The sequence below is a fragment of the Caretta caretta genome, chromosome 6, assembly GCF_965140235.1.
Source record: "Caretta caretta isolate rCarCar2 chromosome 6, rCarCar1.hap1, whole genome shotgun sequence".
Lineage (NCBI taxonomy): Eukaryota > Metazoa > Chordata > Testudines > Cheloniidae > Caretta > Caretta caretta.
The window spans coordinates 12,261,446-12,276,799 of record NC_134211.1 but is presented as its reverse complement, the minus strand read 5'-3'; the positions used below and the strand labels follow the sequence as shown (position 1 = coordinate 12,276,799).

Here is a 15,354-nt window from a genome sequence, read left to right as displayed (position 1 = left end):
GTGTCTAGGTCCCTCTGTATCCTATCCCTACTCTCCAGCGTATCTACCTCTCCTCCCAGTTTAGTGTCATCTGCAAACTTGCTGAGGGTTCAATCCACACCATCCTCACAGATCCTTTCCTCGGTCGCGGTGGTGCTCCTAAGCTGAGCTAGCCAGCCCAAGAAGGGGAGAGGCCAAGGACACTGGAATCTTTGTAGAAGTGGGGGGCCAAGGCCAAAGTGCCACTTCCCTCTCTGCAGCTATCTGCTCCGGTGGTGAGCCAGCTGCCTTCTCTTCTGGCGCCACAGCAGCCCCTGGTGGGCGAAAGGTGTAATTGCAGTGCCTCCCTGGCAGAATCTATTATTCTACATGGAAAAAAGAAATCTACAGGGGACATGAATTCTGCACTTGTGCAGTGGCGCAGAATTCCCCCAGGAGTACACAGTGTGTCTTGCCCTTTAGCAGTACAATTGTTTTTCCCATAATGCATATGTTTCTTTTGTTAAAAAGTGGGGAGGGGAATGGTCCCCTATACCTTTGCCCATGGCTCCAGTGCTGGTGGGAGAGGCGACAGCTCAAGTGAGCTCACGTTTGCAGGCCAGTGTCATTTTGCAGTGTGGAGCTCTCACTGGAGCTGAGCTGACTCAAGAGGAGCTAACACCAGCATCACTCAAGTTATCTCTGCAGTGAGAGCAGACCTTTAGGAAAGACCCAGATGCTGTATTGCTGATTTACCCTCATCTGGGAAACTGATCTGCAAGACCCTGGATGTCTGCCACTGCTCAGCAGAGGGGGGACACAGGAGTCAGAATGAAAGGGAATGCGCTCTTGAGATCTCTCATTCAATCCTCACTCATGTCTAGCATGTCATTAATCACATCGATCCTGTTGTGTTCATGGCATACAGGCTGAGCAGTTAGATAAAAATTAGGGCTGTCAGTTAATCACAGTTATCTCACGTGATTAACTCAAAAAAATTAATCGTGATTAAAAAATTAATCACAATTAATCGCAGTTTTAATCGCACTGTAATACAATAGAATACCAATTGAAATTTATTAAATATTTTGGATGTTTTTCTACACTTTCACAAATATTGTATTCTGTGTTGTAATTGAAATTGAAGTGTGTATTATTTTTATTACAAATATTTGCACTGTAAAAATAATAAAGAAATAGTATTTTTCAGTTCACCTCATGCAAGTACTGTAGTGCAATCTCTTTGTCGTGAAAGTGCAATTTACAAATGTAGATTTTTTTGTTACATAACTGCACTCAAAAACAAAACCATGTAAGTCCACTCAGTCCTACTTCTTGTTCAGCCAATTGCTAAGACAAACAAGTTTGTTTACATTTACAGGAAATAATGCTGCCCTCTTCTTATTTACAGTGTCACCAGAAAGTGAGAACAGGATTTGCATGGCACTTTTGTAGCTGGCATTGCAAGGTACTTACGTGCCAGATACGCCAAACATTCGTATGCCCCTTCATGCTTCAGCCACCATTCCAGAGGACATGCTTCCATGCTGATAACGCATGTTAAAAAAATAACGCGTTAATTCAATTTGTGAATGAACTCTTTGGGGGAGAATTGTATGTCCCCTACTCTGTTTTACCCACATTCTGCCATATATTTGATGTTATAGCAGTCTTGGATGATGACCCAGCACATGTGGTTCATTTTAAGAACACTTTGACTGCAGATTTCACAAAGCGCAAAGAAGGTACCTGTGATGGGTTCGGTCACAGAAACCCTCTTGGGACTGTCACCTGATGTGCTGAAACTACCTCTGAGCCCACTTTCTTTGATGGCTTGTGTCATAAATATAAAGGGAAGGGTAAACCCCTTTAAAATCCCTCCTGGCCAGAGGAAAAATCCTCTCACCTGTAAAGGGTTAAGAAGCTAAAGGTAACCTCGCTGGCACCTGACCAAAATGACCAATGAGGAGACAAGATACTTTCAAAAGCTGGGAGGAGGGAGAAAAACAAAGGGTCTGTCTGTCTGTGTGATGCTTTGGCCGGGGTCAGAACAGGAATGGAGTCTTAGAACTTAGTAAGTAATCTAGCTAGGTATGTGTTAGATTACGATTTCTTTAAATGGCTGAGAAAAGAACTGTGCTGAATAGAATGACTATTCCTGTCTGTGTGTCTTTTTTGTAACTTAAGGTTTTGCCTAGAGGGATTCTCTATGTTTTGAATCTAATTACCCTGTAAGGTATCTACCATCCTGATTTTACAGAGATGATTCCTTTACTTCTATTAAAAGTCTTCTTGTAAGAAAACTGAATGCTTTTTCATTGTTCTCAGATCCAAGGGTTTGGGTCTGTGGTCACCTGTGCAAATTGGTGAGGATTTTTACCAAACCTTCCCCAGGAAGTGGGGTGCAAGGGTTGGGAGGATTTTGGGGGGAAAGACATGTCCAAACCACGTTTCCCAGTAAACCCAGATAAAATTTGGTGGTGGCAATGGAAATCCAAGGGTAAAAAAATTTTGTACCTTGGGGAAGTTTTAACCTAAGCTGGTAAAAGTAAGCTTAGGAGGTTTTCATGCAGGTCCCCACATCTGTACCCTAGAGTTCAGAGTGGGGAAGGAACCTTGACAGCTTGGGACTCCAGAACTCTGTCTTGTTGAGCCAGACACACAAGCCTGGTGCAACACAGACCCAGGGTCTGAACCACGCCCCCAAAGCTGCAGACTTAACAGAAAACAGCTCAGAAAGTGTTCCTGTCTTCAGCACCCAAACACCCAGCTCCCAATGGGCTCCAAACCCCAAATAAATCCGCTTTACTCTGTATAAAGCTTATACAGGGTAAATTCATAAATTGTCCGGCCTCTATAACACTGATAGAGAGATATGCACAGCTGTGTGCTCCCCCAGGTATCACTTACTCTGGGTTTAATAATAAACAAAAGTGATTTTATTAAGTATAAAAAGTAGGATTTAAGTGGTTCCAAGTAATAACAGACAGAACAAAGTAAGTCACCAAGTAAAATAAAGCAAAAACACGCAAGTCTAAGCCTAATACATTGAGAATCTGCATACAGGTAAATCTCACCCTCAGAGATGTTCCAATAAGCTTCTTTCACAGACTAGACTCCTTCTTAGTCTGGGCCCAATCCTTTCCCCTGGTACAGTTCTTGTTAGTTCCAGCTCAGGTGGTAACTAGGAGATTTCTCATGACTGCAGCCCACTTTGTTCTGTTCCACCCCCTTTAATAGCTTTAGCACAAGGCGGGAATCTTTGTCTCTCTCTGAGTCCCCACCTCTCCTTCTAAATGGAAAAGCACCAGGTTAAAGATGTATTCCAGTTCAGGTGACATGATCACATGTCCTGTGAGGCTTCATTACCCACGTGCTGGCACACATGTATACAGGAAGTCTTACAAGTAAACAGAGCCATTTACAACCAATTGTCCTGGTTGATGGGAGCCATCAAGATTCCAAACTACCATTAATGGCCCACACTTTGCATAATTACAGTAGGACCTCAGAGTTATATTTAATATTCCTAGTTTCAGATACAAGAATGATACATTCATACAAAAAGGATGACCACAGTCAGTAGATTATAAGCTTTGTAATGATACCTTACAAGATACCTCTTTCATAAAGCATATTCCAGTTACATCATATCCACACTTATAAACATATTTTTATAAAAATATGGAGTGCAACGTCACAGTACCAATGTGAGATTTCTAAAGATAGCTACAGCACTTGACCCAAGGTTTAAGAATCTGACGTGCCTTCCAAAATCTGAGAGGGATGAAGTGTGGAGCATGCTTTCAGAAGCCTTAAAAGAACAACACTCCAATGCAGAAACTACAGAACCTGAACCACCACCACCAAAAAAAAAAAATCAACCTTCTGCTGGTGGCATCTGACTCAGATAATGAAAATGAACATGCATCAGTCTGCACTGCTTTAGATTGTTATCAAACAGAACCCATCAGCATGTCCTCTGGAATGGTGGTTGAAGCATGATGGGACATATGAATCTTTAGCGCATCTGGCACATAAATATCTTGTGATGCCAGCTAGATTCCATGCTCTCAAGTTGCAGTGAGGGACATTTAGGTTGGATATTAGGAAAAACTTTTTCACTAGGAGAGTGGTGAAGCACTGGAATGGGTTACCTAGGGAGGTGGTGGAATCTCCTTCCTTAGAGGCTTTTAAGGTCAGGTTTGACAAAGTCCTGGCTGGGATGATTTAGTTGGGGATTGGTCCTGCTTTGAGCAGGGCGTTGGACTAGATGACCTCCTGAGGTCTCTTCCAACCCTGATATTCTATGATTCTGTGATTCTAACAGTGCCATGCGAACGCCTGTTCTCACTTTCAGGTGACATTGTAAACAAGCGGGCAGCATTATCTTCCGCAAATGTAAACAAACTTGTTTGTCTGATGGTATGTCTACACTATGAAATTAGGTCAATATTATAGAAGTCAAAAAGAAAAGGAGTACTTGTGGCACCTTAGAGACTAACCAATTTATCTGTAGCTCACGAAAGCTCATGCTCAAATAAATTGGTTAGTCTCTAAGGTGCCACAAGTACTCCTTTTCTTTTTGCGAATACAGACTAACACGGCTGTTACTCTGAAACCTGTCATTATAGAAGTCGATTTTTAGAAATCGATTTTATACAGTCAATTGTGTATGTCCACACTAAACGCATTAAGTTGATGGAGTGCGTCCTCACTACCATGGCTAGCATCGGCTTACGGAGCGGTGCACTGTGGGTAGCTATCCCACAGTTCCCACAGTCTTTGCCACCCATTGGAATTCTGGGTTAAGCTCCCAATGCCTGATGAGGCAAAAACATTGTCGCGGGTGGTTTTGAGTACATGTCAGTCGCCCCTCATCCGTGAAAGCAACGGCAGACAGTTGTTTCACTTCTTTTTTCTGTGCGGACGCCATACTGCTTTCAGCAGACGGTGCAGTAGGACTGCTAACCGTTGTCATCCACCACTTCCGCTGCAACTCTGCTCTGCTGCTATTGTCTCAATAGCGAATTTCTCCATGTTGTCTGTCATGGGCTCCTGGGTATGTGTGTTCTTCCTCGGGAAATGTGCACGGTGCTAACTGTCGTAATCCACCGCTTCCGCTGCAACTCTGCTCTCCTGCAGACGACATACCACGGCAAGCATGGAGCCCGCTCAGATCACCGCAGCAGTTATGAGCATTGTAAACACCTCATGCATTATCCTGCAGTATGTGCAGAACCAGAACCTGCAAAAGCAGGCGAGGAGGCGATGGCAGTGCAGTGACAAGAATGATGAGGACATGGACACAGACTTCTCTCAAAGTACGGGCCCCGGCAATTTGGACATCCTGGTGGCAATGGGGCAGGCTCATGCCCTGGAATGCCAATTCTGGACCCAGGAAACAAGCACAGACTGGGTAGGACTGCATAGTGTTGCAGGTCTGGGATGATTCCCAGTGGCTGCAAAACTTTTGCGTCCGTAAGGGCACTTTCATGGAACTTAGTGACTAGTATCAGGGAAGATCGCTCCCAGCCAAACGCAGACAGCTCAGCATTAACCCCCCCTACCCCCACCACCGTATGGCTAAAGGCAGGGATGATTTATTTTCGGCCACAGGCAAACAGCCCAGCAGGAATGGCCACCTCTGAATGTCCCCTTAATAATGTCCCTGGAGGCTTTCTGCTCCATCCCCAGACACGTTAACAGACTTTTGCAGTAGTTGTACTGGCTGCGAATGCATCCCAAGTCTTCAGGGCAAATTAATCATTAAACACGCTTGCTTTTAAACCATGTATTATATTTACAAAGGTACACTCACCAGAGGTGCCTTCTCCGGCTTCATGGTCCGGGAGCCCACCTTGGGAGGGTGTTGGCTCCAGGGTAATAAACAGTTCCTGGCTGTTGGAGAGAACAGTTTCTCCACTTGCCTGTTGGGTGCTGTCCTCCTCCTCCTCATCATTTTCCTCATCCCCAAAATCCTCATCCCTGTTGCTTGAGACTCCCCCCTTGCAGGTGTCCACGGACAGGGGTGGGGTAGTGGTAGGGGCACCCCTTAAAATTGCATGCAGCTCATCATAGAAGCGGCATGTCTGGGGCTCTGACCCGGAGTGGCTGTTTGCCTCTTTGGTTTTTTGGTAGGCTTGCCTGAGCGCCTTAATTTTCACGCGGCACTGCTGCAGGTCCCAGTTATAGCCTCTGTCCATCATGCCCTTGGAGATTTTTTCAAATATATTGGCATTTCGTCTTTTGGAGCAGAGTTCTGATAGCATGGCTTTGTCTCCCCATACAGCAATCAGATCCAGTACCTCCCATTCGGTCCATGCTGGAGCTCTTTTGCAATTTTGGGACTGCATGGTCACCTCTGCTGATGAGCTCGCCACGCTGGCCAAACAGGAAATGAAATTCAAAAGTTCCTAGTGCTTTTCCTGTGTACCTGGCTAGTGCATCTGAGTTGAAAGTGCAGTCGAGAGTGGTCACAATGGAGCTCCTGGAGGCCAATACCATCGAATTGCGTCCACACTACCCCAAATTCGACCTGGCGATGTCGAGTTCAGCACTAATACCCTCGTCAGGGAGGAGTACAGAAATCGATTTTAAGAGCCTTTTAAGTCGACAAAAATGGCTTTGTCGTGTCGACGGGTGCAGGGTTAAATCGATCTAACGCTGCTAAATTCAACCTAAACTCATAGTGTAGACTGGAGCTGAGTGATTGGCAGAACAAGAAGTAGGACTGAGTGGACTTGCAGGCTCTAAAATTTTACATTGTTTTATTTTTGAATGCAGGTTTTTTGTACATAATTCTACATTTGTAAATTCAACTTTCACGATAAAGAGATTGCACTACAGTATTTGTATTAAGTGAATTGAAAAATACTATTTCTTTTATTTTTTTACAGTGTAAATACTTGTAATCAAAAATAAATATAATGTGAGCACTGTACACTTTGTATTCTATGTTGTAATTGAAATTAAGGTATTTGAAAATGTAGAAAACATCCGAAAATATTTAAATGGTATTCTATTATTGTTTAACAGTGTGATTAATCATGATTAATTTTTTTAATTGCTTGACAGCCCTAATAAAATTATCAAATGCTCTTGCTGGAAGGCTGCCACATAACAGGGTTTTATTTCTTAGAACTCAGAACCTTAACATACTAAAACCAAAAGCAGAGCGAAACAAAGCAGGCTGCTATCTAGCACAACTCACCCCCCCACCTTACTCTAGGCGGGCTCTCTGCAGATTGATGCTGATTGCATGCGGGCCTGGAAAAATCCCAGAGAATTTAAAGTGATCAATCACAATTTTAACAGTTTTCAACACGCCCTAGCTCCTGGCTGTTTCACTTGCTCTGTTTCTTCTCTGTGCCCTTCCCTATCCTGTCTCTCTGACCCCATCCCATCTCTGCAGGGGACGTCCGTCTTCGTGATCATCACTAAGCAGATTGTCACGGAGAACCAGGTGCAAGGCTTCTGCCCTGAGGTAAGCAGGTGAGGAGTGAGGGAGAATGGTGGGAGGGCTTGGGAAGGGGAAGAAGGGTTGATCTTCCCCAGCAGAAAGTGAAGCTATTCTCTGGAGAGGTTGCCTTGAGGTACCCGCTGTTGGGGCATTTAGGGTCCCCACCACCATCAGAGCGGTGGCAGGAGGGGGGGCAATCTATATGCCTGCCTGTCTGTCCCTGGGGCTCATTCCCTCTGCCTGCCTCCCCCTTGCTCTCCTTTTCCAGAGCGAAGTGAAGTACAGCTGTGTGTCTGACAGTGATTGCCAGAGGCCTGTCCCTACTACAGGAGGCGGTAAGAACCCAGAACCACACAGCAGCTCCAGCAGGAGGCTAGGGCCTAGCATGTGGGAATGGTGGGTGGATGCCCTAGTATGGGGCGATGGCCAGGAGGGAGCAGCATCAGCCTGTGGGGTGAGGGAGAGGGATCGGTGAGGGAGGAGAGAGTGAAGAATAGATGAGTGGAAGAAGAAGGGGTGGATGGATGGATTGATGTCTGGCAGTGTCTGAACCTGCTGCATCTGGATGTAAAATCAGGAGTTGCCATGGCGTGATCGAAAGGCCAGGCCGGCCAGCTGGGAGGTGGTAGCCAACTCAAACCTCTCTGCAGGATCTGGGCTCTGTGGGGGTGGCAGCAGGGACCAATGTGGGCACAGGAGGCAGGGTGGAGGGGCTGGGAGTGAGGTTTGTGATGCTAATAAATGGGGGGCGGTTCCACAGGGATCCTGACTGGCCGGTGTGTGAACTACAACAGGAGCCTGTGGACCTGTGAGATCCAGGGCTGGTGCCCGGCTGAGGTGGACACCGTCCAGGCGTAAGCTGGGCCCTTCGGGGCAGTCCCCCTTTCCCCGCTTCATCACCCTGTTCTGTCAGCGTAGGGGTCCCCATTCTGAGAGCCCTCCTGGAAGTCACTGGCACCTAGAGGAGTCTGGGGCGCCGTACCAGGGCCACCTTCTGGTGGCAGTTGTGCTTGGCTGTGTCACCTGTTCCGCATGGTCAGGTGCAGAGAGCCTCCCACATCCTCAGCTCTCGACATGAAGGGGGGACCCCACTGTGCACTATTCTCTGACCCATAGGGGGTGAAGCAGGGATGTGGTATATCAGGTGGCACTGCACTGTGGTTATTCTCTGCTGTCCAGGGCCAAGAGAGGACAGATCGGGGTCGTGGCCAGGGTGCACTGTGCTGTGTCTCTGCTCTGCCCCCCAGGGCCTATAGGGGCCGTGGCCTGGTGGCACTGTGCTGTGACTATGCTGTACCCCACAGAGTCCATAGGGGGTGGACTGGGGCCATGGTCGGGTGGCACTGTGCTGTGGCTATTCTCTGCCTCACAGGGCCTAAAGGGGGTGGATTGGTGCCATGGCCGGGTATAACTGTGCTGTGTCTGTGCTCTGCCCCACAGCGTCCATAGAGGGTGGATTGGGGCCATGGCCTGGTGGCACTGTGCTGTGACTATGCTCTGCCCCACAGGCCCAAAGGGATCTTTACTGTTTAGTCACCTTGAGCTCAAGCTACTGCCATCCACACTGTACCTGGCCTCAGAGCCCATCCAGCCCGACAGGATTATTCTCAATCACATCAGCGCCCCTCAGCCCAGGCCATGTACAGCTTTCCCTGATTGTGCAAGGAGCTGCACAGACTCCACAGACACAAAGAGCTCTAAGCTGCGGTGGGTAAATAACAGGAGCAGGGGGGCAGATGGGAATGGGACATTGCCACCCAGGCAGGCCCCAGGCCACAGCCCCCTGCCTATATCCAATGTGGGTGATTTCTCGGGGCACTCTCCCTGCAGGCCCATCATGCTGGAGGCAGAGAATTTCACCCTCTTCATTAAGAACAGCATCCGCTTCCCGCTCTTTGACTTCGAGAAGTGAGTACTCGGGGCGTTTGCATGGGGTGTGTACAGGACCCATCCGCCTCAGCTCACCTTGGGGTCAGGGGCTGACACTCAGGGACATGGAATTTGCTTTGCCCTGCATTGGCAGTGTAGAGGGGCCTTGAGGTGGGTGGAAATGACCCCTGAGGACCCATGGTGGAGGAGTCTCCCCAGCTGGCATGGGACTGGGGCAAGGGCCCTGCATGCACCCTGCTCCCAGACACTAGATCAGAAATATGGCCCAGGTGGCACTGCATTGTGGTTATTCTGTGCTCCCCAGGGCCCATAGGGGGTGGATTGGGGGCTTGGCCAGATGGAACTGCATTGTGGCTATTCTCTGCCCCCCAGGGCCTATAGTGGGTGGAACGGGGGCATGGCCAGGTGTCTCTGTGCTGTGGCTATTCTCTGCCCCCCCATTTCCCCCAAGTCCGTAGAAGATGAAGCAGGGTCATGACTGGGGGTGATGGCACTGTGGCTGTTATCTGCCCCCCATGGGCCATAGAAAGTAAGGTCCATGCAGCCCTGAGGCTGCTCTAATTGATACTAAGGACCAGGCAGGCCCCCAGAGTATGGCGAGTGCAAAGCAGGTCTGAAGCCCCTTTACCTCCCCATCTGAGCCTGCCCCAAGCACAGGATCTGGCAAGCTGAGGATTGGACCTTCTGCCTCACAGAGAGCCATGCCCCCAGGCTGTGTGTGTCTGAGCGGCTGCATTGCAGATAAACAGGACTTCCCAGCTCCTGGAGCCACCCTCCTCCTGGTGATGGTCAAGATTTCCCTCCAGCTGGGAATAACAGCAGGGGAGCCTGTGGCTGAGCCAGCCAGGGGTTGGGGTTGGGGTTAGGGTTAGAGACTATGGAAGGGGGTTAGGATTGGGAGTAGGCTTTGGGTTTATGGATGGGGTGGGGTTAGGGATGGGCTTTCCCCATGGGACCCTGTTCTCACAGTCCCCTCTCTGTGTCTCCCTCCCTCCAAGGGGTAACCTGCTGCCCAACCTCACGGCCCAGGACATCCGGACGTGCCGCTTCCATCCCGTCACCCAGCCCTTCTGCCCCATCCTGCGCCTGGGCGACATCGTCCGCTTTGCCGGCCAGGATTTTGCCAAGCTGGCCTCCACGGTGAGATTCGCGGCTTCCCCCATGGGCTGTGGCCTGACAGCCTCATGCCAGGAGAGAGCACATGTGTGTTGGCGCATGTGAGCTAGGACCATCTCCATGGAGTGTCCTTCAACACGCAGCGGAAGCGGGGAGCTGCAGGGGACTCTGGGGCCTTGGTCAGTCCCTTAGCATGGGGGAAGGGGTCCGTCCAGTGACCCGGCGTAGTGGCCCCTCTATGATGCTGCCTGGGGTAGTTTGGCTTAACACCCCATCTCTGTGCACAGGGAGGAATTCTGGGGATCAAGATCGGGTGGGTGTGTGACCTGGATCGCTCATGGGAGCACTGCGTGCCCAGCTACACCTTCACCCGCCTTGATAGTGTCTCCGAGAAGAACAACGTCTCTCCCGGCTACAACTTCAGGCAAGCACAGAGGGTGTACATGCACACATGCAAACACAAGGAAAAAGCTGTGTGAGACCCTGGGGTTAACTCACTCGCTTGGACACTCTCTGGGCACATGTACCTCTTCTCACACGGGCATACTGTACCTTCCAGCTACACACAGACACATCACATACCCCTGACTATGTACACTGCCCTCTACATACACACTGACACACCAGATACACCCAAGTACACACACTGCTTTCCAGATACACACTAAAACACCAGATACACCCAACTACACACACAACACACACTGCCCTCCACATACACACTAGATACACCCGACTCACTGTTACACACACTCTCCTAGTTACACACCCACACCTACATACTGACTCACCGAGTTACATACACCCTCCCTGCTACACACACGCAACCACTACCTTCATACCAGACCCTTTCTTCCACACACTGTGTGTCACACCCCCCTCATACACAGCCGCCCATCGGTGTGCACACCTTGGTGCAGCGGGGACCAGGGGATGGCAAGTCACAGTCCCTCTCCCTGTCCCCCAGGTATGCCAAGTACTACAGGCGAGAGAATGGCACCGAGTACCGGACCCTGATGAAGGCTTTCGGCATCCGTTTCGATGTGCTGGTCTACGGGAACGTATGTACGGCCAGGCAGCCAGCAGGGTCACTGCGAGGAACCAGCACTGAAGCCCTAGGACAGGGGAAGGGAGCTGATGGGGAATCACCAATGTGTCTGAGGGGTCTATACAAGGCTTGTAGAGACCACCCTGTGAGCATGTGTAGCTCTTGGCCAATCAAAACATTGGAGCTCCTCCTCACCTCCATGTGGTCCAGGCTTGGGACTGCCCCCATGTGCCTGACTCTCCACGCCACCCCACCTCTTGTTGGTGAGGAGGGTTCCAGGTTGGCCCCTCACTATCCCTCCTCCCTATGCAATGAGAATGGAGGACTCCCCCGCATGGACTCAAGCCCCTGCCGAAGCGCCATGGGGTGTAGGAGGAGTTGGCTGGGTGTGGTCATGCATCTGGAGATGCAGTGCCACCTGGTGGCCATGTTTAATGAAGGAGGACAAGAGTCCTAAGACTCACGTGCCCAACAGAAGCCACAAGGCAGGAGGGGAGGGGACACAGATCCTGAGGCTGGCTGTGGAGAGGGGGTTACACCACCCTGTACAGGAGAAGGAGGGGGCCCCCCCTCATGTGGCGTCCTAGGGGCAAACCTTCCCTCCCCTAACCACTAACTCCACTCTCTGTCCTCTCAGGCTGGGAAATTCAACATCATCCCAACCCTGATAAACACCGTGGCAGCCTTCACCTCTGTCGGGGTGGTGAGTGCAACAGTCTCTCTGCCTCCTTCTTCTTCCCCTCCGCCTGCTCCACAGGAGCCAGGGTGAGCAAGCCCCGGGCTGCAGGGAAAAGGGAGGCCCTGGGCCGAGCAAAGAGCTGCTCATCTGGGCAGGCCTCCTCGCTGCTTAGTGAAGCCCTGAGTCAAAGGTCAAATCCAGGCTTGCCAGGGACAGCAGAACCACAGAGAGAATCCAAGATGGGACCATGGTGATGCCACGGGAGGTGCTCTGGCGCTGTGGTGTTGGCACAGGGGAATCCAAGTTGGCACTGTGGTGATGGCACGGGGGCATCCAAGATGGTGCCATAGAAACAGGGTGGGAATCCAAGACAGTGGAATCCAAGACAGTGCTGTGGAACGGTGCAGGGGGAATCCAAGATGGCACCATGGCAGTGGCCCGGGAGAATCCAAAATGGCACCATGGCGATGCCACGGGAGGTGCTCTAACCTCCATTCAGCAGTTTGTCACCCACCACACGCAGTGTAGGGCTCTGTCCCTGCTAATGGTGGCCGGACCCCAGAGAGAAGTTACTGATGCTCCAGCAGTGTAGGCTCTGAACACACGAGTCCGGGCACCTGCGCTCAGCCCAGCTCTGAAGGGGAAGGGCTAAGCCAGCTCATCAGCCTCTCTTGGCTAAGGATCCATGTCCAGCCTCCTGCTCCCAGAGTCCCCCTGGCCTGTGGGTCCTGCCCTGCTACCTTTGGGCCCCTGTCATCCCCAGGTGATTGGGGACGGCCCCACACCCAGAAAGGAAGGCCCCGCTGTAACGAGGCTGGTTCTGGCGGGACCCAACTGAGAGTGCCAATTCAGGACAAATTGCTTAAAGAAGGGCAGTTTCAGCCCAAGGCTGGGGTTTGAAGCACACCAAGGCAAACCAAACCAGCCAAACAGAGAAGACTTTGGTTTTACCCCACTGGCTAACCACAAGTCACACAAGCAATTCCCTTCGACATTCCACTTTCCCAGTATCACCACCAGTGCCACTCGTCATGGGGACAAATGGTTATGAAAACCAGTACCCCCGTAAAAGAAAAAAGGTTCTCTCGATCCCAAAGGACCAAGGCTCAGACCCAGGTCAATATACAAATCAGATCTTACCACAAATCACGCTGCTGCCAATCCTTTAAAATCTAAAATCTAAAGGTTTCTTCATAAAAGGAAAAAGATATAGATGAGAGCTAGAAGTGCTGAAATGGAATCAATTACATACAGTAATGGCAAAGTTCTTGGTTCAGGCTTGCAGCAGTGATAGAATAAACTGCAGGTTCAAATCAAGTCTCTGGAGCACATCCACAGCTGGGATGGGTCATTCAGACTTTTGTTCAAAGCTTCAGCGTAGTAAGGTTCCTCCAGAGGTAAGAAGCAGGATTGAAGACCAGATGGAGGAGCTGCAGCAGCTTTCTATAGTCTCTTGCCATGCGGTCTCTCTTTCTTTGTTCCAAAGACAAGCTGTCCATCACATGGCCTGGAAACACCTCAGAGTTCTGTCCATAGGCAGGTCCCTGCATACCTTGCTGAGTCGCAAGGCGTATCTGCCTTCTCTCAATGGGTCAGTTGTATAGTTGATGGTCCTTAATGGGCCATCAAGCAGGCTAGGCAGAGCTGACACCAACTTGTCTAGGGTGTTCCCCAGAACCATAGCACAAGTTTGTAAATACAGACAGTATAGAGCCAATATCATAACTTTAAGTACAAAATGATACACACATATAGACAGCATAATCCTAACCAGCAAACCATAACCTTGTCTTAGACACCTCATTTGACCGTCTTCATACAAGATTTGGTGCCACTACAGGACCTTGGTTGCAACAATGATCTATATGGTCCCAGATTATGTCAATAACTCACACACCCCCTCTGCTGAGCCTGGCTGGGCCCCCCTTCAGCTTGTCTCCCCTCCCCTGCAGGGCACTGTGCTGTGCGACATCATCCTCCTCAACTTCCTGAAGGGCGCAGAGCAGTACAAGGCAAAGAAGTTCGAAGAGGTGAGTCCAAGGGAGGTGGAGCCTGGCATACCCAGCAGAGAGCGGAGTGCAGGCTCCTGGGGGTGCTCCTGGCTACTCCAGTCCTGATGTCTCCCAGCAGGGGGTGCTGCAGGGAGCAGGGTGGGCGCTGGCTGTGGGGGGAGCTTCCGGCTGCTCCAGTCCCAGCCTCTCCAAGAAGGGGGCACTGGGGGGAGTGGGGTTGGGAGCGCTGGCTGTCGGGCAAGGAGAGATCACTCCATGCCCTTGTGGTGGGCACTGACCCGGCTCTGTGCCCCCTGCAGGTGACGGATGTGACCCTGTGCCACAGCCCCGTGTACAGGAGCAGCCAGATGCTGGGAGGCCGGAACGATGAGAAGCAATCCACCGACTCGGGGGCCTACTCCATCGGCCTCTAGTGCCCCTGCCCCTGGCAACTAGACAGTTTCCTGCCCGCCCTCTGTTGCCGCAGGCACCTTGCCCCTGCTCATTGGCAAGGGCATCTTTTGTACACTCCCCTCCTCTGATCCTCTGCTTCTTCCATCTTCCTCATCACCGACCAGAGTCTTCCTCATAGGTTCCTTCGCCAAGGGGGTGGAAATCTCTCCTCCGGAATGTCCTCAAGAAAGCATTGCCATCTCCCTCAGGAAGCGTGCACCATTCCCTCCCCATCGAACCTGGACAGTGCCAAGGAGCAGGCATGGCAGGCAGAGGCCAATGTGGTGGCTGCTGGTACTGGCACCACTCAGTTACCAGCATGCCTGGCACTGTACAAGAAATGGGCAGCACTCTTCACCCTGGGGAGCACGTGCTCCTCAGCAGGGCACACTCTCTCCGGGTTTGGCTGGGTGCTGAGAGCTCAGGAGGGCACCCTTTCAACGGAGGGGTGGATGGGATTGGTTCCCTTGTCCCATCAGGGGGCTGTCCTTCCAGCTCAGGCACTCTCTCCAGCACTGAGAGGGGCACCCCAAGGGTGGGAGTGTGGGGTCTCTTTTCGCCAGCGGGGGGTTCTCTCCCCATCTTCGCTCCTATTTCCATCCTGGCAGATTTCCAGATTCCGGAGGGGGGAGGAGGAGGAAGCAGGCCTTGGCGGGACAGGGCATCCGGACCCAGGGACATGCTATTACCCCCCTCCAGTGCTGACTCCATTCTCCCACGCCAGGGCTTTTTAATCAATAAAACTCACTTTCTTGTC

The 15,354-nt window shown here is 50.8% G+C and overlaps 1 protein-coding gene across 8 annotated transcripts in view; it reads left to right on the top strand.

Moving 5' to 3' along the window:
- P2RX3 (purinergic receptor P2X 3) overlaps window positions 1-15,354 on the top strand; it is a 24,579-nt gene extending 9,225 nt beyond the window's left edge. For 4 of the 8 annotated variants that reach the window (XM_048852143.2, XM_048852141.2, XM_048852138.2 and 1 more), the window contains exons 4-14: window positions 7,373-7,444; window positions 7,689-7,755; window positions 8,181-8,274; window positions 8,861-9,127; window positions 9,251-9,328; window positions 10,309-10,450; window positions 10,714-10,850; window positions 11,394-11,487; window positions 12,112-12,177; window positions 14,106-14,183; window positions 14,465-15,354. In XM_048852143.2, coding sequence (XP_048708100.1) covers window positions 7,373-7,444; window positions 7,689-7,755; window positions 8,181-8,274; window positions 8,861-9,127; window positions 9,251-9,328; window positions 10,309-10,450; window positions 10,714-10,850; window positions 11,394-11,487; window positions 12,112-12,177; window positions 14,106-14,183; window positions 14,465-14,578 — 1,209 coding nt within the window. In that variant the 3' untranslated portion in view covers window positions 14,579-15,354. Of the gene's footprint in view, window positions 1-7,372; window positions 7,445-7,688; window positions 7,756-8,180; window positions 8,275-8,860; window positions 9,128-9,250; window positions 9,329-10,308; window positions 10,451-10,713; window positions 10,851-11,393; window positions 11,488-12,111; window positions 12,240-14,105; window positions 14,184-14,464 lie in introns of all 8 variants that reach the window. The other 4 variants (XM_048852140.2, XM_048852145.2, XM_048852142.2 and 1 more) reach the window with 4 other exon arrangements.